This window comes from Panthera uncia, chromosome D1 (assembly GCF_023721935.1).
Source record: "Panthera uncia isolate 11264 chromosome D1, Puncia_PCG_1.0, whole genome shotgun sequence".
NCBI classification, from domain to species: Eukaryota; Metazoa; Chordata; class Mammalia; order Carnivora; family Felidae; genus Panthera; species Panthera uncia.
This window is the reverse complement of record NC_064808.1, coordinates 49,969,845-49,996,970: the sequence shown is the minus strand read 5'-3', so window position 1 is coordinate 49,996,970 and position 27,126 is coordinate 49,969,845. Positions and strand designations below refer to the sequence as shown.

Here is a 27,126-nt window from a genome sequence, read left to right as displayed (position 1 = left end):
GGGTTGAATGACCAACTCTTTGTTCAACACGGGGCTCGAACCCACAAACCGTGAGATCATGACCTGAGCCGAAGTTGGACACTTAACTGACTGAGCCACCCAGGTGCTCCTTGAGTGACTAACTCTTAATTTTGGCTCAGGTCATGATTCCAGGGTTGTGGGATTATGCGCTGCATTGGGCTTCCCACTGAGTGTCAAGCCTGCTTAAGACTCTCCCTCTCTGCCCCTCTTCCCTGCTTGTGCTCTCTTTTAAAAAAAAAAGAAAATTGTTTATATATATATATATATATATATATATATATATATATAGCCTTCCTTGCCTACCCCATTTAACATAACATTCTTTTATTTATTGCATTCTATTCATTTCCATCACAGCTTTAACACAAACTGCCACTATACATTTACTTCCTGTGTTTACTTTTTTGCCTGCCTTCCCCACCATACTATCAACTTCATAAGGGCAAAGAACAGTTCTGTCTGTATTCTCAGGGCCCACCACTCTGACTGATACTAAGTGCATACAAGCACTTACTGAATGAAAACATGAGCCCACGGGCCACATATGTCCAGAAGGCTGTTCTGCAATCATCTGATTGACCTACATAAGCAGGTGTTAGTCCTTGCAGGACCACAGAATAACTTTCTGACCTGTCCCAGCAAGGGTTCTGCTGCAATATCCAAGTCTGTAAAGATTATTTAAGACATGCCAACCAAGTGAAGGCATAGCCTCCACTTCCAGACACCACTTCTGCCTACTTCTGGGCCCATGGCCTGAACTGGGAGAAAAAATGCCCACTGTGATCAAGTCTAAGAGGAAGTGAGTAACCCTACCCTGAGACACCTTCTGCATGGCTTAGGCAGACAACCTAATCTGGTATCTATGGAAATCAGCCCCAGCAGCCTATTCTTGTGCTGGTAGGAAAGCCATCTGGGGCTTCCCACCCAAAGGACTTCATTTTTATTGCCATTTTATTCCCCTGCTACTTTTAGGTGTCAAGATGTAAGCGTGTGAGAGTTGAGGGCTGGGAACTTTGAGTTTCCATCCTCAATGCCACTGCTGGTGCTTTGTCAAGAAGGGAGTACATACACCTGAAACTAAGATGGGGCGCCCGGGTGGCTCAGTCGGTTGGGCGTCCGACTTCGGCTCAGGTCATGATCTCACGGTCTGTGGGTTCAAGCCCCGCGTCGGGCTCTGTGCTGACAGCTCAGAGCCTGGAGCCTGTTTCCAATCCTGTGTCTCCCTCTCTCTCTGCCCCTCCCCCACTCTCACTTTGTCTCACTCTGTCTCTCAAAAATAAATAAAAAAAAAAAGAAAAGAAACTAAGATAACATTATGTGTCAACCATACTTCAATAAAAAAATAAATATAAAGAAGGGAATGCAGGAGGAATAAACTATCACCTGAGAGCTCCCAGGGGAAGACTGCACTGGTGCCGAGTGACTGATAATTGAGCACACTATCCATGCTGGTCAGGGCATGGGTCTAGGCAGTCCTACTCATAATTGGAGACAGAAGTGCAGGCCCCATAAGAACACTTGCCCTAGAACTTCAGAGAGTTCATCTGGCCCTACACCTGCCTAGCAGGTCCCAACTGGTGGGGACAAAGAGGCTCAGGGAGGTGAAAATAACCAAGACTTCCATGTGGTCTGCGTGGTGCTCCCTTGATCTCTATAAAGCCCCCATGGTCTCCGTGGACAGGTCCTCCCATCCTAGTCCCAGGAATCATACACCAGGACAATGTCGAGCTTTCCCATGGCTTCTCATAACCAACCTTCCCTGATCTGTCCTTCCCCAAACCTTGTGGAGTGCCTTCTCTGCCGGTTACTACACCAGGTGCAAGGAATGCAAGGATGAGTTTAAGTGCTACAGCTTTCAGATTAGGAGTATGACAGCTACAGATTCCAGTCTGGGCTCTGCCCTTCATCAGCCATATGCCCTATTCCTCTGAGCCTCAGCCTTTTGTAGAGGGAGAAGTCAGAGCCCCTGACTCCCAAATCACTGAGTGCTGGTTATAATTATCTCTGGAACTGGTAGTCAACTCCAGGGGACTAGAACTCAGGAGGGGTATGAGGATTCTCATTCCACTGTGGAGAAGGGGCGATGATCATGGAATGGGGAACAGGAGGATGAAGCAGGGCTCCACAGCTTCAGCAGTGAGCTTGAAAATTGGCCATGGAGTCTCCCACACCTGGCTTCCACCTGGGATAGCCCCAAGGTCCCCAACCCAGGCCTGGGCTTCAGGAATTACTGTCATACCCTCAAACTGTTCTCCCTGCAGCTGCTGGCTGGGTTCTGGGCAAGGGTCATTTTTTCCCAAGCTCCTTCTCAGCCGTAGGGCACACAGCCAAAGGACTTACTATTTCTGTAGGAGATATGGGCCCAGGGACAGGGACTTGGTAGGTGGCTAAGAGTCCCAGGGGTTCACCCTCTCTTGTGTTCTACTCCTGAAACTTTAAAACATCAGGGCTCTTAGGCTTCTGGATCACCTGCCTGCCTGCTTGCCCACCTTTTAGTTCAGAGTGAGTCCCACCCTCCCATACCCTTGCAGCCCCACCCCACAAGAAAGCAACAAAACCATCTTGGTGAACACATTTACTTAATATGGGGGGTGGGGTATTGCTGTCTCTGTCAGTGTGTATGGTGTGGTAGGGAGACAACCAGAGGGACTTTTGCCCTGGAGTGAGAGGCTGTTCTGGCCCCAGGCTGGGGGGTGGGGGGCAGACTGAGGGGACAGGGCAGGCGTGTAAGGTGGGGAGAGGGGGAACGGTGAAGCTCTGCACACATCCTTGGGACCACAGTCCAGGCCCACCCAGTCACCAAAGCAAGAACCGAATAAATAAAGTGCAACCGTGGGGTTGGGAGACGGGGAGAGGGAGGGCACTGGGCGCACCCACGCCCACAGCCCACATTCAGTGCTGCCAGGTCCGGCCCAACTCCCGGCCAGACCCTCTTGTCCAATCCCCCCATGTCTGTCCCTCCATGAGCCAGGCAGGGCCCCTGTGCAGCTACTGGAGGTAGCGATAAGCTTTAAAGCAGTGGTTGCCAGCATCGGCCACCACCACGTGTCCATCTGAGGTCAGTGCCAGGCCCTGGGGGCCATACAGTGGCTCTGCAGACGTGTTGATGTAGGACAGGAAGGAGCCAGAGCTGTCGAATACCTGGGGAATGAGTGGACAATGGAGGGAGAGGTGAGATCAGGTGGATGAGAGGCATTTGCAGGGGTGTGGCAGGGGAGTTGCAGGAGGGGGGGCTGGTGCACGGAGCACAGCAGGAAGCCTCACCCCCATGCCATCCCTGGGCCTTACCTGGATGCGGCTGTTGCCCCAGTCGGCCACAATGATGTTCCCGTTGGAGTCGACTGCTACTCCTGTGGGGGCGTTGAACTGCCCATTGCCCTCTCCATGGGAGCCAAACTTGAAGAGGAACTCTCCGTCGGCAGTGTACACCTGGCAGGGGAAAGGGCTGGGGACTGGGGACCTGGCCTCGGGCAGAGCCTTCAAGGAGGGGAGGGTGAAGCCCCAGGGCTGGGGACCCCCACGTCTACAGCTCCAGCCCAGTTCTTCATCCCAGGCTTCACATCCATGTTTCCCACTGCCTACTGAATAGGTCCAGCTAATGTACCTTGGGCTTATCAAACCTAACAGCTTAACTTCCCCGCGTTTTTTTTTCTTTTTTTTTTTTAATGGCAATGCCCATCTGGCCATGAGTCGTTCTCAACTCCACCTTCTCCTCTGCTTGACGGCCAGTGAATTAACACAAATTGCTGATTCTCTCAAAACTGCACCCTACTGTATATATTGCCCTTGCAGCGGTCCTCAACATTTCTCATCTAGATTACTACAAAAGACGGATCATCCTGACACCAGTCTCACCCCAGCCAGAGTGATCGAAGACATAGCAATGCATTACCCCACTGCCTACAACCCTTCAGTGACTCCCCATAACTCTTAGGAAGAGAGCAAGCCCCTTAACAGGGTTCACAAGATTCATCCACACTTGATCCATACTTCCCTCTTCAAACCCAGTCTGAACTACTGGTGGTTTCTCGAACACACTGTTAAGGGTTCCCATCTCCAAATCTTGGCTCCTCCTGTCCTCCTTGCTTCAAATCCTTTCCTCCTTCTCTCCCTTCCGGTTAGTTCCCCTGCTGCTTTAGGTGGTTCTCAGTCTCACCTGAATCAATTGCTTCTACCATGCCCTCACACAGTGCCCTGCACTGCCCTACCACAGAATCTATCACATCATACTGTAATATAATAATACACAGCAATATGCTGCTTTACCTCTCCCCTACTAAACCATAACAAAGAACACAGCGTATTTGCTTTATTCATCGCTGTATCCCCAGCTTCTAGCATAGCACCTGGGACAAAGTAGCCATGCCATAAATGTTTATTGTTCAAATGAATGATCTCAAGGGGGGAAAATGGTGAGGGAGAGAGCAGTCTTGTGAAAGAGGAAAAGATGTCAGGACAGCGGTCATAGAGGGAAGAAAGACACTGACCTTCACTGAATGGTTATGGAAATCCGTCACTACAATCTCATTCTTGTTGTTTACAGCCACAAAATGGGGCCCTGAAAATACAAAGCAGTCTCTAGGGCAGTAAAATGGGATACTGCGTGGGATGGAGAAGAATATCTGGGATGATAAAGCTGGGGCATTGGAAAAGGGGTGGGGTCTCAGAGGCTGACAGGTATGGTACCAAGGTATAGTGAAGGGAGGGGGTCCTCTGGAGCCAAGATATAGGGGGGGGTAGTTGAAGCTGGGGTATCCGGGGTAGTTCTCTGGGACTGGGGTATCAGAATAAATCTCTGAATTATTCCCCAATACCTGCAAAGTGGCGGTCAGTGGCACCACGGCCCCCAAAACGGCCAACCAGCTTGCCATTGGGCTGGAAAGTAAAGACGCAGCAAGACTTGTTGTCGACCACAATGATATGTCCATTCCGGTCTACGGCCACTCCTTTGGGGCCCATGAGACGGCCAGCTCCAATCTTGGTCTGGAAGAAGGGGATACCCATTAAGGCCTTTATCCTGCCTTGTCGGGAGAATAGTCCCAGCCTGACACTAAAGGAGAACCTTGGGCTGGGGATGGACACTAAAGGAGAACCTTGGGCTGGGGATGGTCAGACCCTGACCAGCAGGAGGCACTAGAATGGTCACCTGAGCTGGCCATTAGGAATGCAGAGCACAGTGACAGTAGGCCTCTCACCTTGAATTTGCCCTCAGGGGAGAAGATGCTGACCCAACGGTTGTCATAGTCTGCCACAATAATGTCTCCATTGGTGTCCACTGCCACACCTGTAGGGCGCTGCAGCTGCCCAGGTGAGCGCCCCCGGACCCCAAAGCGGAACTTGAACTGGCCTTCATTGGAGAAAACCTGGAGCAGAGGAGCAAGGGAGGGAGCGGGGAGGAGGGGAGAGACTGTGGGCACAGAGGGAAGGGAGCAAGATCCTGAGGGAGGAGACCCCCCCCCCTTTCATTCAGTCATTCAACAAACATTTACCGACACCATGCTGGGGGTACAGTGAAGAATCAGACAAGGCCGCAGACCTGAGGTGACATGTAGCACAGGTATGAACAGGGCTGTAAGAATATGAGAGGGAATATGGGGCACCTGGGTGTCTCAGTCAGTTAAGCATCCTACTTCAGCTTAGGTCATTATCTCATGGTTCATGGGTTTGAGCCCCGCATTGGGCTCTGTGCTGACAGCTCGGAGCCGGGAGCCTGCTTCAGATTCTGTATCTCCCTCACTCTCTACCTCTCCCCTGCTCATACTCTGTCTCTTAAAAAAAAAAAAAAAGAATAAGAGAGAGATGAGGGGGACTGGCCAGGAAAGGCTCTGAAAGATGAATATCTGAGCTAATAGCCTAATAAAGATGCCAAGAGATGAACCAAAGCTGGCCAGTAAAGGAGGTGGAAAGGCACTTTAAGCAGAGTCAACAGTGTGTGAAAGGCACAGGGTCCAGTATGGGCACTGCTCATCCAGTGAGGCTGGATTGCAGGGAGCACTCCCATGAACAGCAGGAGTAAAGTTCCCCCTGGGTATAATGAGAATTCACTGAAAATTTCTGGGCAGAGGAGTGACAAGATGAGATCTGCTTTTGTAGTATAACAAGAAATATATTTGGTCTTTGTCCCCAGTGCTTGGCACTCTTGGAATTTCCTGATTAATAGGATTGTCTTTTGTCATTCACAAGGAGCCCCTTGTGACTTAGGTGACTTAGGGTGGGGCCCCTATGAAGCTTCAGGATGAGGCTGGTCACCGGAAAGACCTGATGATTAAAGGGTTGGAACTTTCAGCCCTATCCACCAACCTCTGAGAAGGAGAAGAGGGGAATGGTACAGATCTGAAGTGCCTCCATGTTGGTGCCGGGAGAGTGGCGCACCCCAATTCCACAGGGACCAAAGTTCCTGCAGTAATGACTCTTCCAGACCTCACCCTCTGTACTTCCCTATCTGGCTGTTCGTCTGTATGCTTTATAGTATCTTCTGTAGTAAACTGGTAAACGGAATAAAATGCTCCTCTGAGTTCCATGAGTCACTCTAGCAAATTAATAGAACCTGAGGAGGGGGTCATATGACACTCCAATTTATAGCTGTTCAGTAAGAAGCACAAGTAACAACCCAGACTTGTGACTGGCATCTGATGTGAGGGCAGTCTTGTGGGAAGTGATGCTATCTCTATAGGTAAACAGTGTCAAAACGGAGTTAAATTTGCAGGACACCTGGTCAGTGTCCACTGAGAGTTGCTTGGTGGTATTGAAAAAACCACATGGGCGCTTTTAAGAAAGAGCACTCTGGCTGCAGGGAGGGGTCAACACTGGACACTGGCTGGGTAGCCAGAGGCACTGCACTAGTCCAGGTGAGAAGTGATGATGGCTTTGACCAGGGTACTTGCTGGAGTGAAGATGGACTCAGGAGACATGGGAGGAAGACAACAGGACTTGGTAGCACACAAGAAAGGGCAGGGTGGTGGACAAGGATGAGCACATCCAGGCCAAGGGGCTGACAAGGTAACCTTCCTCCTGGACAGAGTGAACCTTCTGACCTTTTCCCCTCTCCTACCTTCTCTCTTAGCCACCCAACATACTCAGGTCTTCCCATCCTTCAATTCTCCCTCCCTCTATAGCCTCTTGCTTCTCCTTCACAGCCAAAACGTCACTCACTACACAAGTCTCACATGCTCTGCTTTGTTATAGACTCTAGGGACACAAGATGAGTCAGAGCCAGGAGCAGCCTTGGGGAACGCAAGTTCTGGGCCTTGCCCTTGCTCTTCCATCCAGACCTGCTCCCCCTAAGTGGGCTAGGCTCCCTGCCCCTGCTCCATCTCTCATGCCTGCAGGGCTGTTTGAACTAGTCCTCCCTCCTGATGTGGACTTCTATCATGCCCTCAGCTGACAGGCCAGCACAGCCCGGGGTCTGCCCTGGTCCCCTGTGGCAGGCCAGCACTAGCTAGCACGAGAGGGAGGCACCATCTTGCAAGAGGGACTAAAGGTGCTGCCAGATCAGCAGTGAGGCTGCACGTGTGCCTCCTCCAGTCTGAACAGCTCAGTCTCCGGCTCAACGCTGAGGCTTGGAGTAGGGGTGAGGGGGAATGGAGTAGGCTCTTCCCATCCTATCCTATCCCACCCCTGACACCTAGCCAACTCCTACTCATCTTTTGGTTCTTAGAAATTTCCAGGTCGCTTCTTCAGAAAAGCCTTTAATGACCAACTCCAGCCCTTAAATCAATATATACGCATAAAGGTAGGCCTCCATGATACATGCTTTACAGTTCTTTTGCTAACAAATGACACTTCTGGAACTAACTGCTAAACACCCTTGTCTCCAAAGGATGTAAGCCTCAGGTGGAACGGGGACTGTCTGCCTTATTTGTTACTGCATTTGCAGCACTGGTACAGCAACAAGTACATGAATTCCTCAGCTCAAGCTCAGACAGAACTGGCCATCCCCACTAGGGTGCCACACAGCCATATCACACTCAACATGTGTGCAAGAGAATTCATCAACTTATACCCAGGCCTGCTCCTGAAAGGCAGCACCAGCTACCCGGTGCACCAAGTCCTGCCGTTCTTGACCCCTTCTTCTCCTTTGACATGTGATGGCCCTTATCACCTGACACATTTGTTTTCTTAACCTCTCTAGAATCTGCTGGTGCCCTAGTCTGGTCCTTAACATCTCTCTCCTATACCACAGTAGCACTAAGTAACTTCAGGATCTGAGTCTAGTTGAGGGGAGACAGACTAGTAAAACGAAACAAAACAAAACAAACTAGTGATTCTGGTAAAGTATGAAAAATGTGACAGCAAAGGTGGAGGGAACTCAAAGGAGAATGTGATTAATATTCTTCCTAAAGGAAACAAGGAAGTCTTCACAGAAGAGCTGATAAAATTTCTGGACTAAGATGACTACACACGGATATAATATATACAAATAAAATTCTTCATTCAAAATCACAAAATATTTTTCCCTTCTGTCAGCTGATGCTGATTCAGCACAATGAAGGGATTTGTCTCAGCTGTCACCACAGACCGTCCAAAGGAGGAAAAGTTCACAAGGTCACAAAACCTCTGTTTGGGAAGTGAAGTGGGAAGGCAACATCCACCTGGGGCCCGGTCCATACCAAGCTAGGGGACCCCAAAATAAAAGAAGCAGAAACTCAGCTCGGGGATCTGAGAGTCCAGGTCCTAGTGGTTATGCTGCTGGGGTGCTGATGGGAGTAGGAATGAGAAGGAGGGCTGCCACAGGAGTGGCGGGTGTCTGGAGGGGAGGGGGGCTGCTCCAGGCCCTCTTTCTCAATTCCCCAGCCCCTCATCAGGGAGACAAAGCAACATGCATCTTTGTGTGCATGCGAGCACTCATGTGTGTGCACACCTGGGAAGGCTTCCCAAATCTCAGCTCTTGTGCCAGAAGGCATCCCTGGCATAAGAAGAAGGAAAAGAACTAGAAGGTGAAGGGTGGGACTGAGTAGGGACCTGGCACCAGCCCTACTCACCTCATCCCTCCCTCGCTATCTGGGCTGGACCCAAATGCTGCATGTGCTACCCTGCACCTCTTCATTCCTCTGCTCTTAGGAATAGCAGAGGAATCAAAGCAGGTGGGACAGTACAGGGAATGTGGTCATAGAAAAGTTCCTGGCACCTTCAGCCTGCTACATGGAAAGCAGGGGTTGGGAGGAGCTGACACTAAGGTGACAGACCTTTGGCAGAGCTGGAAGTATGACAGGAGTACTCAGTCAGGGTTAGGAAGGACTTTAAACGTATAGGTGTAGGGGGGCACCTGGTGGCTCACGTTGGTTGGGCGTCTGACATCAGCTTAAGTCATGATCTCGTGGTTTGTGGGTTCGAACCCCGCATCAGGCTCTGTGCTGACAGAGCCTGCTTTGGATTCTGTGTTTCCCTCTCTCTCTGCCCCTCCCCACTCATGCTCTGTATCTCTCCCTTTCAGATATAAATAAACATTAAAAACATTTTAAATGTATAGGTGTAGTGAAGTAAGAATCCTCAAGAAAAGTTTTGCCACCTGATACAATGTTTGCAAGAACTGAATGAAGTGTATGGTAGTTAGAAACAATCCTGCACAGGATAAAATTAAAATTCCACAGCATCCTCTCTAAAACCATTTACAGCGCTACCTCAGCTACTGGGCTTCTAATAGTAATCCACCTCTAGCCGGCTGGGATCCTTCCAGTTCCCTGAACAACCTCCTCCAGCACTTTCCCACCTCCTGGCTTTTGTTTACAGTCTCCACCTGGACAATGATATTTTTAACAATAGCTAACATTAGAAGGTTCACCAGGTGTCACGCACAGTGCATTATGTCATTTTAATGCTCCCAGCAACTCCATGAGGTATTCTTTTCCTAATTTTACACATGAGTTCTCAGAAGCTAGGGAGGTCACATGACTTGTCAGTAAGTGGCAGAGCTAGGATTCAAGCCCAGGTGTCTGGTTTCAGAGCCTGAGCTTTTAACTGCTATACCGTGTTTGCCAAGCTGGTGCCTGTCACTAGGCTCTGGGCTCACTCTATGGAATACAGAGAGAAAACCACGCTTCCTGGCTTTAAGGAGCTCAAAGCGCAGCATGGCCACGTCCATTTGTATGGCAGATGCTTGAATCAGGTATGTGAGAGACTGGGAGCACGGAGAGCAGGACCACCTGTGAGGTTACACTGCAGCCTCTGGAAGACACCTCTTTTCACAAGTTACCCCCATTTGGGGGTAGCCAAACCAGATGTTTGCAGAGACCCACACAGACACTCTGGAGCCAGGCTGGCATGAGAAGGAAGCAGGGGAGGGCAGAGCCTGCATCCTGACCACGTAAAGGGGAGTAAGTAAGCCAGCCAGGTGGAGGCTCAAATGGAGACAGAGGGGTGTGAAGAATGAACCAGATATTCGGAGTCCAGGAGCTGGTCTGGCCTGAGCCCCAGCCTGGGAGGTAGAGGCTGCAAGCACAGGAACACCCTGGGGCCTAACTGCCAGGGTATTGGATAGTGTGGCCAGTGGAAGTGGGTGGGTGCGGGGTGGTGCTATGATTCATTGCTCTTTAAGGACTGATACTATCTTTAAGGACTGGTTCACCTTTCAGGAGGTGACCTGTACCCTGTTTTTTCAGGAGGCTATAGTTTGAGAACCTTTATTGGGTCAGAGGAGAGCAGGAAAGATGCTTACCTGGATACATTGATTGTTGCTGTCTGCTACCACTATGCGTCCGCTGCTAGCTGCCGACACGCCCTGTAAATTGGTGAATTCACCCTTCTCCCTTCCTCGACTTCCTGTGGGGAAGGCAGGGGAGGGGGAAAAAAGAATTCACTCTTAGGTCATTTTGAGCCTCCCTCCCAGATCTACCCTGCCCACTGCCCGCCCCCATCTGGCTCAGCCCTCAGCCATCTGTACCAACTCGGAAGACAAGTTCGTCCTCAATGGGGTTGTCCTTCCGTTTGCCACCCGTGCTGTACATGGAGCTGGGCCTGCGCACCGCCTTCTGGCGTACGTGGCTGCCGGGGCCGCCGGGGGACTTGACGCGGCGCTTGACGTCGTCTGGGGAAGGTGGCAGGTCTCCAGGACGCAGGGCACGCACGCGGAAAGGGCTGCCACGCACAGGCTGGCCGTAGAGCAGCACTGAGAGGAACAGCTCGCCTTCAGTGCGTGCCGTGTACACCAGCTCATACGTGCCGTTCTTGTGGTCCACCACCGGCACAGGAAGGCGCGTGCCGTCGGGGCCCGTGATCTCCGCGCGCAGCTCCGCGCTGCCTGTGCGCACCAGCCTCCCATCCTTGTCTTTGGTAGTGACGGTGAGTGAGGCGGGCTGGCCCACTAGCGCCTGGCGCAGGCCCTCGCCCGTGGCCACGGTCTCATGTGCAGTGGCACTCGTGGTGAGCAGCGCGCCGAGATTGAGCACCGATCGCCGCAGCCCATCGACTTCGAGGACCAGTTCCAGCTGCGCGTTCTCATGTGGCCGCTCGGGGAAGGCCTGAGCCGCCAGCGCGGCCAGCCGCTCTCGCATGTGCTTGCGCACCAGCAACACCTCCGGGGCCGAGCCCAGACGCAGGGCTTGTTCCGCGAAGCTGCAGCTGCTGCCGATATGTTCCTGCCCCTGACGCAGTGTGTCTAACTGGGTCTGCAACACCTGAGGAGGGGACAGGGGAAGGTTGGTCGCGCAGAGAGGGTCTCTGTGATTCCTTAGGAACTTACGGTACTATAGCATGAAAGAATTGCAAGGTGAGTATGGGCAGGAGACCGATACCGCGGTACCAATGGGACCGTGTCGGGAGGCAGAACGTATAGTCTAGGGAAAGGGTTGCCCAGGTGTGGAAAGCAGAGAAAGCATGGAGGCAATACAGCCATGTCACAGTGGGTGGTGGTAGGGAAGGGTGAACACACGCACCTTCTGCTTGGCCCCACAAATGGCCTCCAGGTCGCTGACCAGAGCCTGCTTGCGCTGTTGCAGCGCCTGTTCCAGGTCCTCGAAGGCTGCGCTGATCTGGGCCAGGGCCTCTGCTTTGCGCTCCTGCAGCTGCTGGCTGATGCCCCCCACTAAGGCGATAGCTGCGGACAGCTGTGGCAGTCTGGGGAAGGGAAACATCTCATACCCGGGTTGCTTGAGGATGCCCTCACCAAACCGGTCCTTCTCAGGGGCACCCTATACTGTGCCCTCTAGGAGACGCCCTACCTCAACCTCCCTGCCTTCCCTAAGAATTTTATTTCTAGCCTCCCCAACGTCCCTCCCCTTCCCCGCTGCCCCGGTTGAGACGCTCGCCCATGGCCCCCCTAGCCCAGGTCCCCAGCAGGCTCCTACCGGCCGCGCACCGCCTCGAGCTGGCGCTGCAGGGCTGCCTTGTGCTGCTCCACCACATCGCGCAGCAGCACGGTGCCGTGCTCTCGATGCTCCCCCGCGCGGCACTCGCCGCACATGGCCGTCTCGCAGGCCTCACAGTAAAACTCCATCGTCTGGTGGCATAAGCACTCCAGTCAGGCAACGGCTACACCCCAAGCTTCTTTGTCTTCTCCCCTCCCCATCTGCCCTCCTTGCCCCTTGCCTTCCAGGTGCATCCCCTACCTGGACCACTCATCCAGAGAAACACCCTCTCACCCACGGCCACTCAGCCCCTCTCCCAACCTCTCCTCCCCCTCCACCCCAAGTCCTGGCCTCACTGGGCCTGCTTGGGCCCACCTTGCCTTCATGGTTGGGGCAGGAGAGGGGGCGGCCAGCCACCGCGCTGAGGGGGTGGGGGTCCTCGGGGTCGTGGGCCCCATCAGGTGCCTGCTGCATGGCCTCCATGAGGCTACTGATGAAGAAGTTGTTCTGCAGTGCGGAGACACCCTGCTCGGGGAGGATGGACGTCTGCCGACACACCGGACATGACAGCGTCAGGCTCTGGGCAGGGATGTAGTTCTGGAGGCATCTGACCAGGGAGGAGGGGGAGTCAAAGGAAGGAGGGGTGGGCAAACAGTGTATCCCTCCTCATGCCGTCCAAGGATGCCAATCCTTCTTGCAATTGTACACTTCATTTTGAAACCTCTCTGGTTGGCACGTACATCTTGTCCTGCCAACGGGTGTAAAAGGCCTCACCTTTCACAATTGAGTAGAAACACATCCCTGATCTCTCTCAGGAGAGCAGACAGATCTGCATTCCTCACAGTGTGTACAAACACAGGCTCACCTTCCACAGGTGTTTACAAACCCTTCTCATAGAAAATGTGCAACTAGCCCCTCCCCCCATTAAGTCATTAAACATTTACTGCCTACTCTTGCCAAATTTGTGCAAAGCTCTAGCAATACAAAGATAAAACACAGTGCCTATCTCTAAAATACTTCCAAATCTACAGAGAAAAAAAAAGTCACAGAAAGAGTTTAGAGAAGTAAATAGTATAATGATAAGGGCATGGGTCCTGGAGTTAGGCTGTTTGGGTTCAATTCTTAGGTCAGTCATCTATTATACTGCATGACCCCTGACAAGTTACTTAACTTTTATGAGCCAAGGATCCTTGCTTTGTAAAATGGAGACAGCACAGACTTCACAGGGTGCTTGAGGGAGGATTAAATATGAAGTGCTCACATGCTGACTCATGGCAACCACTATATATTGCAGGGTATTATATTATTTATTATTAACATAAAGAAGACTGTACATGCAGTGATAAGGAAATGCACAGAAGGGGCATCTGGCCCAGGGTGGGAGAAGAGAAAAGCCAGGAAAAGCTTCAGAAGAAGTGTTGTAAGCTAAATCTTCCTGGATAAATCATTGTTAGCCTAACCAAAGAGAAGTGCAGGGAGAAGAGGAAGAGTGTTCCAGACACAGAAGGTGGCCAGAAACAGCATCATGTAAGTAGGGAAGCAGTCTGAGATGGATGGAGACCAAGTCCAAGGCAAGAAATGTAAGAGAAGTCTGGAGAGAGAGGCAGGGGCCAGTCATGGAGGGCCACATGGGCCACATAAGGAACTTAGAAATTATCCCAATAGCAATAGGGAGCAGTAGGAGCATGGTACAGCCAGGTTTACATTTTATCCTCCTCATTGCCTCTGTGTGGAGAATAAATTTGAACATGGTGAGACAGCAGACAGGGTATGGTAGCATCATCATCATCATCATCCAGTTGCCATTTATTAAGTACTAAGTGCTGGGTGCTATGCTTTGTGCTTTATGTTTATGTTAATACACTAAAAAAGGGTGAGTCATCCAAGGTAACAAAGCTAGTGAGCACTGGAGCCTGGATTCAAATCCAAGACAAAACATGTGTTTAGCCAAGATACTCTTGCAATCATCTTGTAAAAGATCTTGTGGTAGATGAGAAAAACCTGGAATTAGGCAGTAGCAGTGTAGACTATGAGCTGGTACAAATTTAAGAAGTATTTAAGAAGTAAAGCAGTGGGAGGTGTTAGCTCTGAGTAGATATGGAGAGTGAGAGATGAGTCTTGGTTGACTCCCAGATTCCTAGCTTAGAGGACTGAGTGGATGGTGGTAACAATCACTAAGATGAGAAACACAGAAAAAGGAGTGGTTTATAAAGGCTTTCAGCTTTGACCTGGAACAGTGGGACATCCAGGAGGTGAGGCGCAGCAGACAGTTGGGGAAAAGGCAGGTTACAGAGAGATGGGGATGCCATCAACACTGAGAAGGCCTCTGTAGCCACAGAAGAGGTTGAGATCAGCCCAAAAGTTGGATTCAGTGCCAAGAGCATGCAGAGCACACAGGAAATACTGAACAAGGAGAGCAGAGGAACCAGTAGAGAGGTAAGAGGAGAGACACTGTCAAGACAGCAAAGAGACTAGTGCATTTCCAGAAGGAGGGAAGAAGCAGTCATCGGTGTCAGAAACAGCTGAGGAGTCAGGGTAGGAAAGGATTGGAAAATGCCCCCTGAATTTGGCCAGTGTGAGAGTACTTTCGTCTGTAAGGAAAACTGGGTGAGTGAGTGTGGGGTAGGGGTGGGGGGGAGGAGAGCTTGACTGCTGCCAGTTGAAGAATGAATGGGAGGTTGGGAGTTTGGGGAAGAAGGGGAATGAAGGACTGCTTGGCCGCTAGCTGGGACAAAGGGACAAAGGAGAGTTCTTATCTGTTTGTAATGGGAGCCTTGAGCATGTTTATGCATTGAGAAGCCAGTAGAGAGGGAGACATAGAAGAGACAAGAAGTGTGGACAGGTCTCTGAGAGGGGGTAATGGTTCAGGTTGGCTGAAGAGGCCATCCTGTGAATGGGGGAAGAGAGAAAGAGAGGTGAATGCACTTGAGCACAGGGGTGAAGTTAGACACCATGCTTCACTCGCCTCAGGCAAGATCAGCTGTTGAGAGTGAAGGAGTGGTTCAGGAGACTGGTGAGGGCTGGGATTAGCCACTGGAGGGAGGACGAGAGACAGCTTGCTAGAAACACACAGACTGTGGCTGTGTTGGGAGACCATGAATCTGTGGAGGGAAGATCTGCATGGTGCACACTTTCCCATATCCTCAGTCTCTCCTCTTAATGTTCTCTACACCTCTGAATCTGCATTAATTAATTTTTATTTATTTAACAAACATGAGGTGCCAGGCACGATTCTAAGTGCTTCACAAATATTAACTTATTTGTGACCTAGTTTTCCCTGCAGTCCTCTCAAGTATAGAGTGGCTTGTCTCACATTCCACATTCCTTAGGGCCAGGTGGGGTTGAGTCCTCCCTGCCCCCAACTGGGACATTTCTATTCTCCTTGGAAGCTCAAGCCTTCTGTCTCTACCACCCCTCCTGTTATTATCTCCACTGACCTCATGGGTGCTTCCCCAGTTACTGAAGTCTTTTTTCTGGCTCACTCTCTTCTTCTGTTACTGCCACCCCCCAATAGGCCCTCCATCCATGCACTCCTGCCATCATTCTCAGGGGCTCTGACATCCACGACGTGACCCATCCACCAACAGGATCTCTTAATTCCTTGACCTCCTCACACCCAGTAATCTTTTCCTCCACTTCACCTCAGCTGTCTATTCCCATGCTTCCCCCACCTCCTGTTTCTCATCTCCAGTCACTGCATCAACCCTGAAATCTGAATTTCAGCCAAAATACTTGCAAACTCGTCAAGACCTCCTTCCTATGTGTTGAGCATACCTGGCTTACACTACCTTCCTAACTGGTTTCCTCTTTCCATTCTTGCTCCTCTGTAATCTATTCTCTGGACAGCAGCCAGAGTGAGCTTTAAAAATCTAATTTATCTCACATTATTTCCCTGCCTTAAAAAAAAAAAATCTCTTCCCATCGTTTCCCATTGTGTTTAAAAATAAAATCTAAACACTTCCCTAAAACCAAGTTCCTCCATGAGTTGTCCTGATGCTTTTGGACCTCACTTCATCCTCCTCTTTCAGCCACACTCGCTTCTTTTGATCTCTGAACATGCCCAGTCTACTCCTTCCTGAAGGCCTTGGCATGGGTTTTTCCCATTGCCTGGAACAATCTGCAAGTCTGTCTCCTCATCCTTGGGTCTGAGGTCAAATGTCACCTCCTCAGGGAAGCCTTCCCTGATGACTCTATGTAGAAGAGCCCCTGGCCCAACCATCCCCACACACTCTGTTTATTTCCTGCAAAGCACTTAGCACAAGCTGTGACTCTCCTGTTGGATTGTTTGCTTGCTTACTGTCAGTCACCATCCACTAGAGCATAAGCTCTTTGAGAGCAGGGACCAAGAGATAAATGAATGAGTAGTAATTAACAGTGAAGGCCCTACAATCAAACCTGGATTCAGACCTTGGCTACTTACTTACTACAGAGCCTCAGAAATACTTCTTAATTACTCAGTGGCTCTGAACCCTAGTTTACTCCCCTGTAAAATGGGGGTAATAAAGTATCTATTGTGAGGATTAAGTAATTCAATGCATGTATATCAGTTAGCCAGTCCCTGGCAAATAATAAGCAATCAATACATGGTAGCTACTACTATCATAATTTCTCAGGCACTAGTTTTCTCCAGGAGTTGTCAGTGATCTGGGCCTATGAGGAGGCACAGAGATGTCCAATTACAGTTCTGATCCAGTTTTGAACGTTTGCTGCATAGGTTCTGAAAAGAACAAAGACCTGAGGGAACATGGCAGCCAATCAGATGGTCAGCCATCCCAGGGGGAAGGGATGGAGCTGGCAGCTGGGAAAAGGAAGAGTTAAGGGGGCTAGGCGTCTACACCCACTTAAAGATGCCATAGTGGGAGTGGAGTAATGGGAGCCAGGAGTGGGATGCCAGAGTTATGACCACAGAAGTGATATTATTCTGGGTGATAGCAAGGTCCAGGCACAACTGGGAGAAAGTATGACTGAGGTGGTAAGGAGGATGTTCCTGGAGAAACAGTCGAGAACCAAGAGGCCAAAGTGAGTCGTGAAGCCATGCAGGTTGATGGAAGAGCTTGGAATAGGCCAGAAGGCTGAGAGTGTTTCCAGCTGACAAAGGAGAGAGAGCAGCAGAGCTGAAATCTTAAAGAGCATGGGGGTGAAGGGGCACTGGAAGGGGAGCAGTGTCCCTGTGGCAGAGCCAGCTTTCCACGAAGGCAGGAATCAGCGGGAAGGTGTGGGTGGAGGCAGTGGCAAGAAGACCCAGGGACCAAAGGCTCTCAGGGTAAAGGCAGAGTTCCCTAACAGGTGTACAAAGCCCCTGTAGTATGGGCCCCACCTGCCTGTCTGGCTTCACCCTCACCACCTCAGTCACACTTGTGCTCCAGACTCACCTGGCTTCCTCCAGGCCCTCTTACCTGACACATTTCCTCAAGCCACACGCCTTTTCTCCCATTCTTCCTTCTGCCTAGGATGCTCATAGCGCTCCCTTCGCTTAGCTAACTTTAGTGCACCCTTCACTATAGTGCACCCTCTGCATCACACCTTAGGTAAGCCTTCCCTCATTCTCCACACTATAATAGATCCTACCTAAACTCTCATATCTTAGCACTTCAGGTGCAGCATTATGAAGGGGGCAATACTTACATTTATCTATAGTCTGGCTGTATGATCCTTTGATCACTGGCTTTCTGTTTAACTCTACTCTAAAAGCAAGTATGATACCTGTTTCCTTATCATACCCAGTGCCTGGGACAGGTCTGGCGCATAGAAATGCTCAATAAATAATATTTGTTGAATGAGTAAATAATGGATAAAGCCTAAAGGGGGTGGTTGCCTTTCACTCAGCGCCTCAGAACAACCATGAAGATAAGCAGGGAAGGAAGGACAGGCCTTCTTCTATCCTCCCACTGGTGACAAACTCTTCTGAGGCTGCAGCTTGTTGAGAGTCTGGGCTCTGTTTGATTTCTCTGATGGTGTTGAAAGCTGCCTTGGTTTGGGAAGGGGCAGAGACCACAGCCCAGTGTTAGCGGCTTCTGGTCCTCTCTCACACGTTCTTGCACCAAACCCTCACCTCCTGCAGTTTGGGGTACATCTGCTCCCCTACATGTATACCCATTTTCCTCACCTCCTATAGGTTTATACATGCACCCCCTCTCAGGGGAGGCGGCAAGGTCCTCATCACTCCCTGGTACACACACCCTCTCACCTCTCACAAAACGTGTGCAGGCAAGGCAGGACCTTGGGGCACCGGTACCGATCCAGGCAGATGCTGCACACCAGAAACTGCTTGTCCATTGGCTGGACCTCTGGGCCAGGGCTGTCCTCCCTCTTCGCCATGGTGTTCACGGATGACTCCTACCACTCACACCAGCCTGTGTACAGAGACATGGTCAGTTCTAGGGAAGCTCACATTTCCTCTCCTCACCTAATCTCACCACTCAAATCCCCTGCAGAGAACTAACCCCATTTCTTTCCAGACAGAGGCAGGACAGGCAGTGATTGGGAGGGAACAGGGTGAGGGAGGTGGGCTGAGTGACCACTGAGCATGGTGCTCTGGTTAAAACCACAGACTTAGGGGCGCCTGGGTGGCTCAGTCGGTTAAACGTCCGACTTCGGCTCAGGTCACGATCTCACGGTCCGTGAGTTCGAGCCCTGCGTCGGGCTCTGGGCTGATGGCTCAGAGCCTGGAGCCTGCTTCCGATTTTGTGTCTCCTTCTCTCTCTGCCCCTCCCCCATTCATGCTCTGTCTCTCTCTGTCTCAAAAATAAATAAAACGTTAAAAAAAATTTTTTTTAAAAAACCGACAGACTTAGGGTTAGACTGAGTTTCAAACCCAGCTCAGCCTCTTACCAGCTATGTGACCTTGGGCAATTCATACAACCTCTCTGAGCCTCAGTCTCCTGATTTGGAATTATGGGAATAATCCATACCTCAAATGGATGTTTTGAGAATCTGCGATAGTGCTTATTGAGTACATAGTACAAGGATGCCCACTTTCAATGACACACCCATCTTTCACTTCCTCTGCCTTCCCCGAATCCTCATCCTACTGAGTCTCTCCTGTGATACAACAACAGCCTCCTAACTGGTATCCTTGTTTCCTTGCTTGTGCATTCTCATCTATCTCCCTTGCAGCTAGACCAAGGCTCCTAAAACACAGGTTCTATCTTGTTACTTACTCCCTATTAAAATCCCTCACTGGTTCTCCATTGTCCAGAGAACAAAGTCCAAACTCCTTATGTTGGCCAACAAGGTTTAGCTTTGTTTGCTCCATACCTCCCTCTACTACCTCACGTCTCATGATTATATATGATCAGTCACAGGGCGCCCGGGTGGCTCAGTCGGTTGAGTGTCTGACTCTTAATTTCAGCTCAGATCATGATCTCACAGTTCATGAGTTTGAGACCCAGTTCAGGCTCTGCGCTGGCAGCACAGAGGCTGCTTAGGATTCTCTCTCTCTCCCTCTCTCCCTGCACCTCCCCTACTCATGCTCTCTCGCTCTCTCAAAAATGAATAAACATTTATTTAAAAAAATCACATTGGCTTCTTTTCAGTTCCTGGAAACTCCTTGTTCTCTTTTGCTTCTGGGCCATCACACATTCTGTTCCCTTAGCCTGAGATCCTCTTACAAGCCCCCCTTTGTCTGGCCGACTCCCACTGATCTTTCAGGTCTCCACATAAATGTCACTTCCTCCAGAAGGTCCTCCCTGGTTTCCTGAAGTCTGGGTTAGGTATTCCATCTTTGTATCCCTACATACCCTGTATTTCCTCCATTCTAGCCCAAATATGCTGTATTATAATATCCTTGTAACTGCTCTACTTCTTCTACTGCATGAAGAGTTCTTGAAGGCAGGCATGATATTTTACTTTTTTATCCCTAACACTTAGCAGAAAGCCTGACATAAAGGATTGATCTATATTTATTGAATAATTATTCCATAGTTCAACAAATATCTATTAAGTGCCTACTTTGTACAGGCACTAGGGATAGAGCGTAAACAAAACAGATATGGTCACTGTCCTTGTAATGGCGATGTTTTAAAAGTAAATAAACAAATACATACTTATAAACTGCAGGGGAAGGAAGTGCTATAAAAAAGAAAGGATCCTATGAGAAACAACACTGATTTGGTTGGGTGATCAGAGAAAGCCTCTCCAAGCAGGTAACTTGTAAACCGAGCTCTGAGGGTTGGAAGGAAAATGGTAGGGATGAGGGTGGGGGCATCAAAGACTGAGGGAAGGAAGTCATTCTGAGCTGAAGGAACAGCAGGAATGAAAGTTCTTAGGCAGAAGGCTCACTGAGAACCCAAAAGGACCATGTGATCAGTGCAAAGTGAATAAAAGACAAGAGGTAAGTCCGGGAAATGAGGCTGAAATGATATCACCAAGGACCTTGTGGTTAAGAATTTGGACTTTATCCTGATTGGGGGTGAGGAGGAGGGATGGTCCAATTTACAAAAAAATAAAAACAAAGTTAAAAAGCTCTTCTGGTAGCTATGAGGATTGCGGAGAGGCTAGAGTGGAAGCAGGGAGACCAGTTAGGAAGCTGCCTCAGTTCTTTGGGTCAGATGATGTTGGGTATTGGCAGAGATATAGGCAAAAAGGTAGAATGATTTGAGAAATATTCATGAGGTTGAATCAAAAAAACATCACAACGGATTGGGTGTGAGAGGGATAATGGAATGCCAGTAATGACTCCCAGGTTTTTCACTTAAGGAAGTGGTAGGCCATGCCTAGAGATAGTAAAAGCTGAAGAACTGATCTGGGGCATTCTGGTTTTGGCATGCTAGGTTTGAGACGCTATATGATATCTGGGTAGAGATGTAAAGTAAGGAATAGAATAGAACCTGTCTGGTTTTGGAAGCATTGGCATATTAACAGCACTTAAAGCAATGAGAATGGATGAGGCCTCCTAGAGACAGAGAGTGGAGAGTGAAGGAGAACCCAAAGGAATAGAAAAAAACCAAGAGACTGTGGGACTCTTCCAAAGAAGAGAGTGATTCCAGAAAGAAGAGATGGTGAAGTAAGATGAAGACTGGAATGCCCACCAGGTTTGCTTCCGGTGGCACAGTAGGGACAGCAACCAGGTTAGAGTTGTTGAATGATGAATGGAGATGAAGAAATTAACACAGTGGCATAGACAATTCATGACAGAAATGTGGCCACGAAGAAAGGCAGAAAAATAGCTGGACTACTTCAAAATAGGAGGTGACTAGAATCAGGTAACAACTATCTGTGCCCAGCTAGATGTATCATGGGCTTCTGTAAAGACAATGAATGAATGAATGAATGAATGAATGAATGAATACATGCATGCAGTGGGGCCAGTCCAGAGCCCTCTCCAGGTTTGAGGAGGAACAGGGGGCTGAACTGCATGTGTCTTATGTTTGTAGAAGGGTGGGAATGAGTAGGAACAGGATAGGAAGGGCATCCCTGAGAGCATCCTCTCCTGATGTGGGCACTGGGACTCAGAGGTTCTCTCTCCAGAGAGACTTAACACCAGGACAACATAGCAGGAAGAGGACAGATTGAGGGTTGGAGGAAGGAACAGGAGGTGGGAGCCAAGCTGAAGCTTCTGTCTGATGAAGGGGAGGGCTGGGAAGAAGAGTAGGAGTAGTCTACTGGGCCCTGCCAGGGCAGCTGGATGTCAGGCTCCGCCTCTCTCCAAGCCCAAGAGGCTCTCCCAGCCTGTCACACAGGGGCGGGGACTGGGCTACATCCAGGACGGACAGCTCCTCCCTCCCTTCCCCTTCCTGCTTCAGTTCCCCACCCAGACTTGCCAGGCATGCAACTGCTGAGGCCATACCCCAGCCTGAATCACTAAGATTCCCTTCTTCTCTTGGGCTCTTACTCCCACCTCTCCCATCCCACTGTGCCCTACAGATCTGCCCCCAAAGTCCTCTAGGCAATGGTTTAAGTGGACTGTTTATCACAGCAGAAACTTGGAGGATCTTGAACTTAAACCTGAGATTCCACCCTCCTTCCTCAGGCTGCCACTGCCATCCCTGCATCCCTTATCCTACCCATCTTTTATGGCTCAGTTCTAAAGGCACTTCATTTCCCCAATCAGCATTCACTCAACACCTCTGTTAGGACTGGGAACACAAAGATAAATAGTCACAGTGCAGCCTTCATGGATTCCAGTCTAACAAATAGGTGACTGCAATGTAATATGGAAGGCTTTGTGGGGAAGCACAGGTTGCTCCAGGAGCACAGAGGTCACCTAACCTAGAGCTGGGGCAGGGGAGGGGGGTTACTAGAGGTTGGGAGTCAAAGGAGTTCTCCTAAGAAAGTGCCTTTCATGCTGAGAGCTCCAGGATGTGTAAGAGTTACAAAGCATGGTGCCTTCTGCATCAGGAGACTGAATCACGCACTGTGACAGAGGTGGGCTAAGAAATGAGATGGAGTGATAGGCAGGAGCTAGATCATACAATGCTTTATTGGCCTTATTAAAGAGTTTAGACTTTACTCTTCCCTGCTTGGGGATTAAGTCCTCATCCAAAGAGCAAAGGAAACCTTGGGTAGGGTGGGGGGGTGGGGGGTTTAGGTGGGCAAAGAGGGTTTAAGTAGAAAGTAATAGAGTCAAAAGAGTAGCTTTTTTGACTGCTGTGTGAAAAACTGTTTAGAGAAGTTACCAGGGGAAAGGTGAGACTGCATGATATTCCACAGGAGAGGTGATGGTGGCCTTGACTAGGGAAGAAGCAAAGGGGAGGTGGAGAGAAGTAGATTTCACAGGGAGGAATCAACAGAAATTGATGACTGGTTGGTGTGATGTGAAGAGTAGATGGAGAAGAAAGAACTGGAGATGATTCCTTGTTTTCTGGCTTGGAAACTCTAGGAGAGGAGCAGCTGGATGAGAGGATAAGTTCAGGGTTTTAATAAGACAGATCTGAGAAGCCTATTGGGCATTTTGAGTGGAGAGGTCCAGCTGGCAGTGGGAAAGTTAGGCTGGAGCCTAGGAAAGAGAGCGGCCTGGAGATAGGGATTTGGGAGTTACTGGTGTAGACATGGTGCCCGAAGCCATGGTATTGGCTGACATCACCCAGACAGAGCATAAGGAGAGAAAGGAGAGACTGTGACTGTGCTCTGAGGAACTTCATCATTCAAGGCATAGGTCCAGGAAACAAAGCTTGCAAAGGAATTGAAAAGGTTATGGCCAGAGAGGCAGGAGAAACAGGAAAGAGAGATATCATGAAGACCAAGGAAGAAGAAGCTTCATGGATAAGGGAACAATCTTCATTGTGAAACACTGCAGAGAATCCCCAGGATCTAAAGCCAAAAAGAAGCTGTCACTAACTTTAGGGAGTATGGTTTCCAGGGGCTGGAGGAAAGGAAGCCAGATCCAGAGGGTGAGGAGGAAGTTGATTTTGAGCAGATGAAGAAAGCCAGTGCTGACTCCACTAGATCCTTGGCATCTGCAAAGGATGTGTCTCAAGGCTTTTCGGTTTCTCCAAATTCTCAAGCAGCATCCAATTTCCCCCATGACTTCCTCCTACAGACTTACGAGAGTCTCAGTATACATGCTTCACACAGCTGTGACTGGAGGTAGGTGACCACGGCATTGTTAAAAAACAATGCAAGAGGTCATCTAGGCTCACTTGCTTCCTAAAATGACTCGTTCCTGTCCACTAGCCCCCAAGGGTATTTGATCATTGGAGACCTCAGAAAAGTGACAAATGACTACAGGTTACAGTTTTGGGGTTTCTCTGGGACAGATGAAGCCTTAGAAGGATAGAGTCCTGAAAGCAAAGGAATCCTTTCAATAAGATTGGCAGGGAAGGAAAGTGATGCAATTCACAGTGCCATCTCCCCCATCACTGCCAGAATGAGCAGGTGGATGAACCATTTAATCAGCTGATTAACCTATCAAACAATCAAACTTCCCTGGGCATACTCTGGACCAGGTTCTTGAACTTGGAACTGGAGACACAGAGCTGAAACAGCTGCACTCCCAGTCCTTCACCAATTCTCAGACTAGCGTGGGAAAGAGACATGGAAATACAGTACTATAATGTGGTACGTGTCATGATACTGATATACTCTAACTATTATGGACAAAAAGAGGAGGAAGTATCTAACTCTGAAGGTGGTGGGGGAGAATAAAGAAGGCTTCCAGAGGAAGAGATACATGAGCTGACTCTTGAAGGAGTTTGACAGGTACATTGGGAAAACAGTGAGTAAAGGAACAGAAGCATGAAAAATTAAGAAACATGGACCAGTTGGGGCAAGAGAGCAAGACTGAGAGAGCAAGACTTGAAAGGGCAGAGGTTGTCCTAGATGTTTTCACAACCCACTCAAGGAGGGCTCTCCACCTGCCTCTCTAGCTGTGCCTTCACTGCTCATTCCTTAAATGTTTAGTTCCTAAGGTCTTTGATCCAGGACCTCTTCTCTTAGTTTCATACTCTGCCTGGGAAATCTCATCAACTCCCATAGCTTCAGTAACCATCCACTTGACTCTCAAAGCCTTATCTCCTGTGCAGAAAACTTACTTGCACACCAGACCCATATACCCAGCTCTATCTTAAAAATCTCTACGTGGATGATGCATAGAGATTAGTCTAAAACTGATTTTCCCCCTAACCTACTCTTCCTGCTGGCGTTTCTTATCTCAACAAAAGGTACCATCATCCACCTGGCCACACCAGCCAGAACCCTGGGAATCTTCTCAATTCTTCCTGTTCTTTCACCTTTCAGATACCAGCTATGACTATATCCTATATTCTGCTTCTAAAATGTGTCAAAGTTAAAAGGTCAGGAGATTTAGGAGCCAATCCTGACTCTGACACTAATCTCACTAAGGCAAGGTAAGACACTGGGCAAGTTTCTACTCCAGCCCCTTACTTGTAAATTGGGATGGGGAGGGTCTTTTTGTTCTCCAAATCTGCAATCCCCTGGGTTCTCTTTCCAGCCAAAGGTCCCTACAGACTGTAATATGTGCCATGATTAAATCCCATCTTGTACCACCTTGAGGATTTGATTGCTTTCCACGGTAAGGCTAGGTGTGCAGCTGCTTCCACCACCCTTCCAGAATAAACATTTGCTAAGTTTAGGGCACCCATGACACTCCCTCTGGACACCCTCTCTCTAGCCATATGGTTTTGCTCTGTTTTTCTGAACACAGGCTGTACTATCACAACCATGGGCCTTTGCTCAAGCTCTTCTCTCAGCAAGAATGCCATTGTCCCCTAAGTGGCTGAGGCAGCACCTGGCACAGAGGGTGCTCAGTATATGTTGGTGACAGGAGAGCCATGTTTAAATCACTGCAGTTCCCTCTCACCAGACAGAGACTCAAAAGCACAGGCAATAACAAGACAAGTGAACAAAGTTCCAAGGAAAAAGACCTCTACTTAACATACAAAAGCCTCCCCACAGCATAAGGTAGTAAGTGCTCTGTCACTGGTGGCATGTAAGCCAAGAGAGGCAGGGCACCTGTCAGGCCTGCAGCTCTGATTGCAATTCTGCAGCAAACCAGAGCCCTGCTTAGGGGATGAATGGGCACTGGTGAGCTGGACACACAAACAGGGGGAGAGACCTGTGAAAAAGACCTCTGTACCGACTCCAACCTTCCAGATTTCATCTTCCTACTGGGGCTAGTCCTGGGCGTATGCTGTCCACATCAGAGACCCCCACACCAGGAACAAGCCCAGGACCTGCCTTCAGTCAGACCGACCTCTCTGGGGTGCAGCCTGCCCCTCCAACCTGCAACCATCTGTCCCTGCAGGTTTGCAGCCCAGGATCTGAAGCCAAGTCCAGAAGGGAGGAGGCTGGAACCAGGGAGGGGCCTGGGGTCCTCCAGGCAGGGCCCAGGCTGAAGGGGAACCAGAGGGGTCTTTTCCTACAACAGGCAGCCTCCGGATCAGGCTTCCTGTCAAGGGAGCAGCTCTAGAGGAGGAAAGAGTGTCCTCCACCCTAGCTGGTGGGCTTCTGGGTGGCTGAGGAGGATGGTGGGGGAAGCTAGGGGTGGAAGTGTCTGCACCCAGGGAGAAAGGAACCCTTCAGACAAGCTGGGCCACAAGATTCCAGAGTTCCATTCAGCAACCCCACCCGCCAAACCACCACCACCCTCGGCCGCAGCGTTCGACACCCTCCGCCAACATACACAAGCTACCAAACCCCGCGCTCCTCCAAGGAACCATCACCCATCCACCCGCGCCTCCCCCCTCAAACATGGACCTCACGTGAGCAGCCACAGCCCGAAGAATCCCCCCACTGCTCTCACAGACACGGACACGCCTCACGTGGACAGAGACAGGCACAGCTTTTGAAAAGCATCTGTGCCCCCACCCACAGACACTCGGACAGACACACCGCGGCTCGGACCTGGACGCGGACCCGAGCAAACAGGGACACAAACGCACCCCTGGGGGCCGCCCGTCGCACTCACCGCGGCGGAGCAGGATGGGAGGGCCAAGGCCCAGAATGCGGCCACTCGGAGCGGCCCGCGGCGCTGCCCCCGCTGCCAGCGCCCGTCCGCCCGGCCCTGCCCGCGGCGCCGCCCCACGTCCCGCGCCTCCGCCTGTCCCCGCGCCGGCGCCGCCGCCGGACCCGCCGCACAGGCCGGAGGGAGGGGCCGGGGCGGGGCTGCGGACCCGCCGGGGGAGGGGGCGGCTCGGGTGCTGAAGACCCACCCACGGCCCGCCCGCCGCCGCGGAGGCCCCGCCCCCTTTTACCCCACCCGCCGGGCTCCCCCAACCCCCTCGAGGCTCCTACGGGAGCTGCCTCAGCCGGCGGGTTGGGGAACGCGTGAGCCGGATCCCGGATCCACGATCTCTGCCAGCTGCCTCTGGCTCCCGACCGCTCCGGGGCAGGTCTCAGGAACTGGGCTGAGGCTCCGTCAAGGAAA

At 50.4% G+C, this 27,126-nt stretch overlaps 1 protein-coding gene across 1 annotated transcript; it reads right to left on the bottom strand.

The window, feature by feature from the left end:
• Nucleotides 1-2,563: 2,563 nt before the first annotated feature.
• TRIM3 (tripartite motif containing 3) lies at nucleotides 2,564-26,851 on the bottom strand. Its single transcript, XM_049651102.1, has 12 exons — nucleotides 26,668-26,851; nucleotides 18,490-18,655; nucleotides 12,678-12,909; nucleotides 12,303-12,454; nucleotides 11,892-12,072; nucleotides 10,901-11,633; nucleotides 10,676-10,779; nucleotides 5,217-5,384; nucleotides 4,836-5,004; nucleotides 4,509-4,579; nucleotides 3,310-3,450; nucleotides 2,564-3,162 (listed from the first exon to the last, which is right to left on the bottom strand). The coding sequence occupies exons 2-12, from the start codon at nucleotides 18,618-18,620 to the stop codon at nucleotides 3,010-3,012; spliced, it is 2,235 nt and encodes a 744-aa protein (XP_049507059.1). The 5' UTR covers nucleotides 18,621-18,655; nucleotides 26,668-26,851; the 3' UTR covers nucleotides 2,564-3,009.
• Nucleotides 26,852-27,126: the final 275 nt, after the last annotated feature.

Bases quoted from the DNA above. Each gene is read 5' to 3' on its own strand.
- TRIM3 (XM_049651102.1), bottom strand. From the start codon at position 18,620: ATGGCGAAGAGGGAGGACAGCCCTGGCCCAGAGGTCCAGCCAATGGAC. The intron at 5,385-10,675 runs GTAAGCATCTTT...CCTCTGCTCCAG, and splicing joins GCAACAATCAATGTATCCAG to GTTTTCTCCAATGAAGGCCA. The intron at 4,580-4,835 runs GTATTGGGGAAT...TTGTATTTTCAG, and splicing joins CACTGACCGCCACTTTGCAG to GGCCCCATTTTGTGGCTGTA.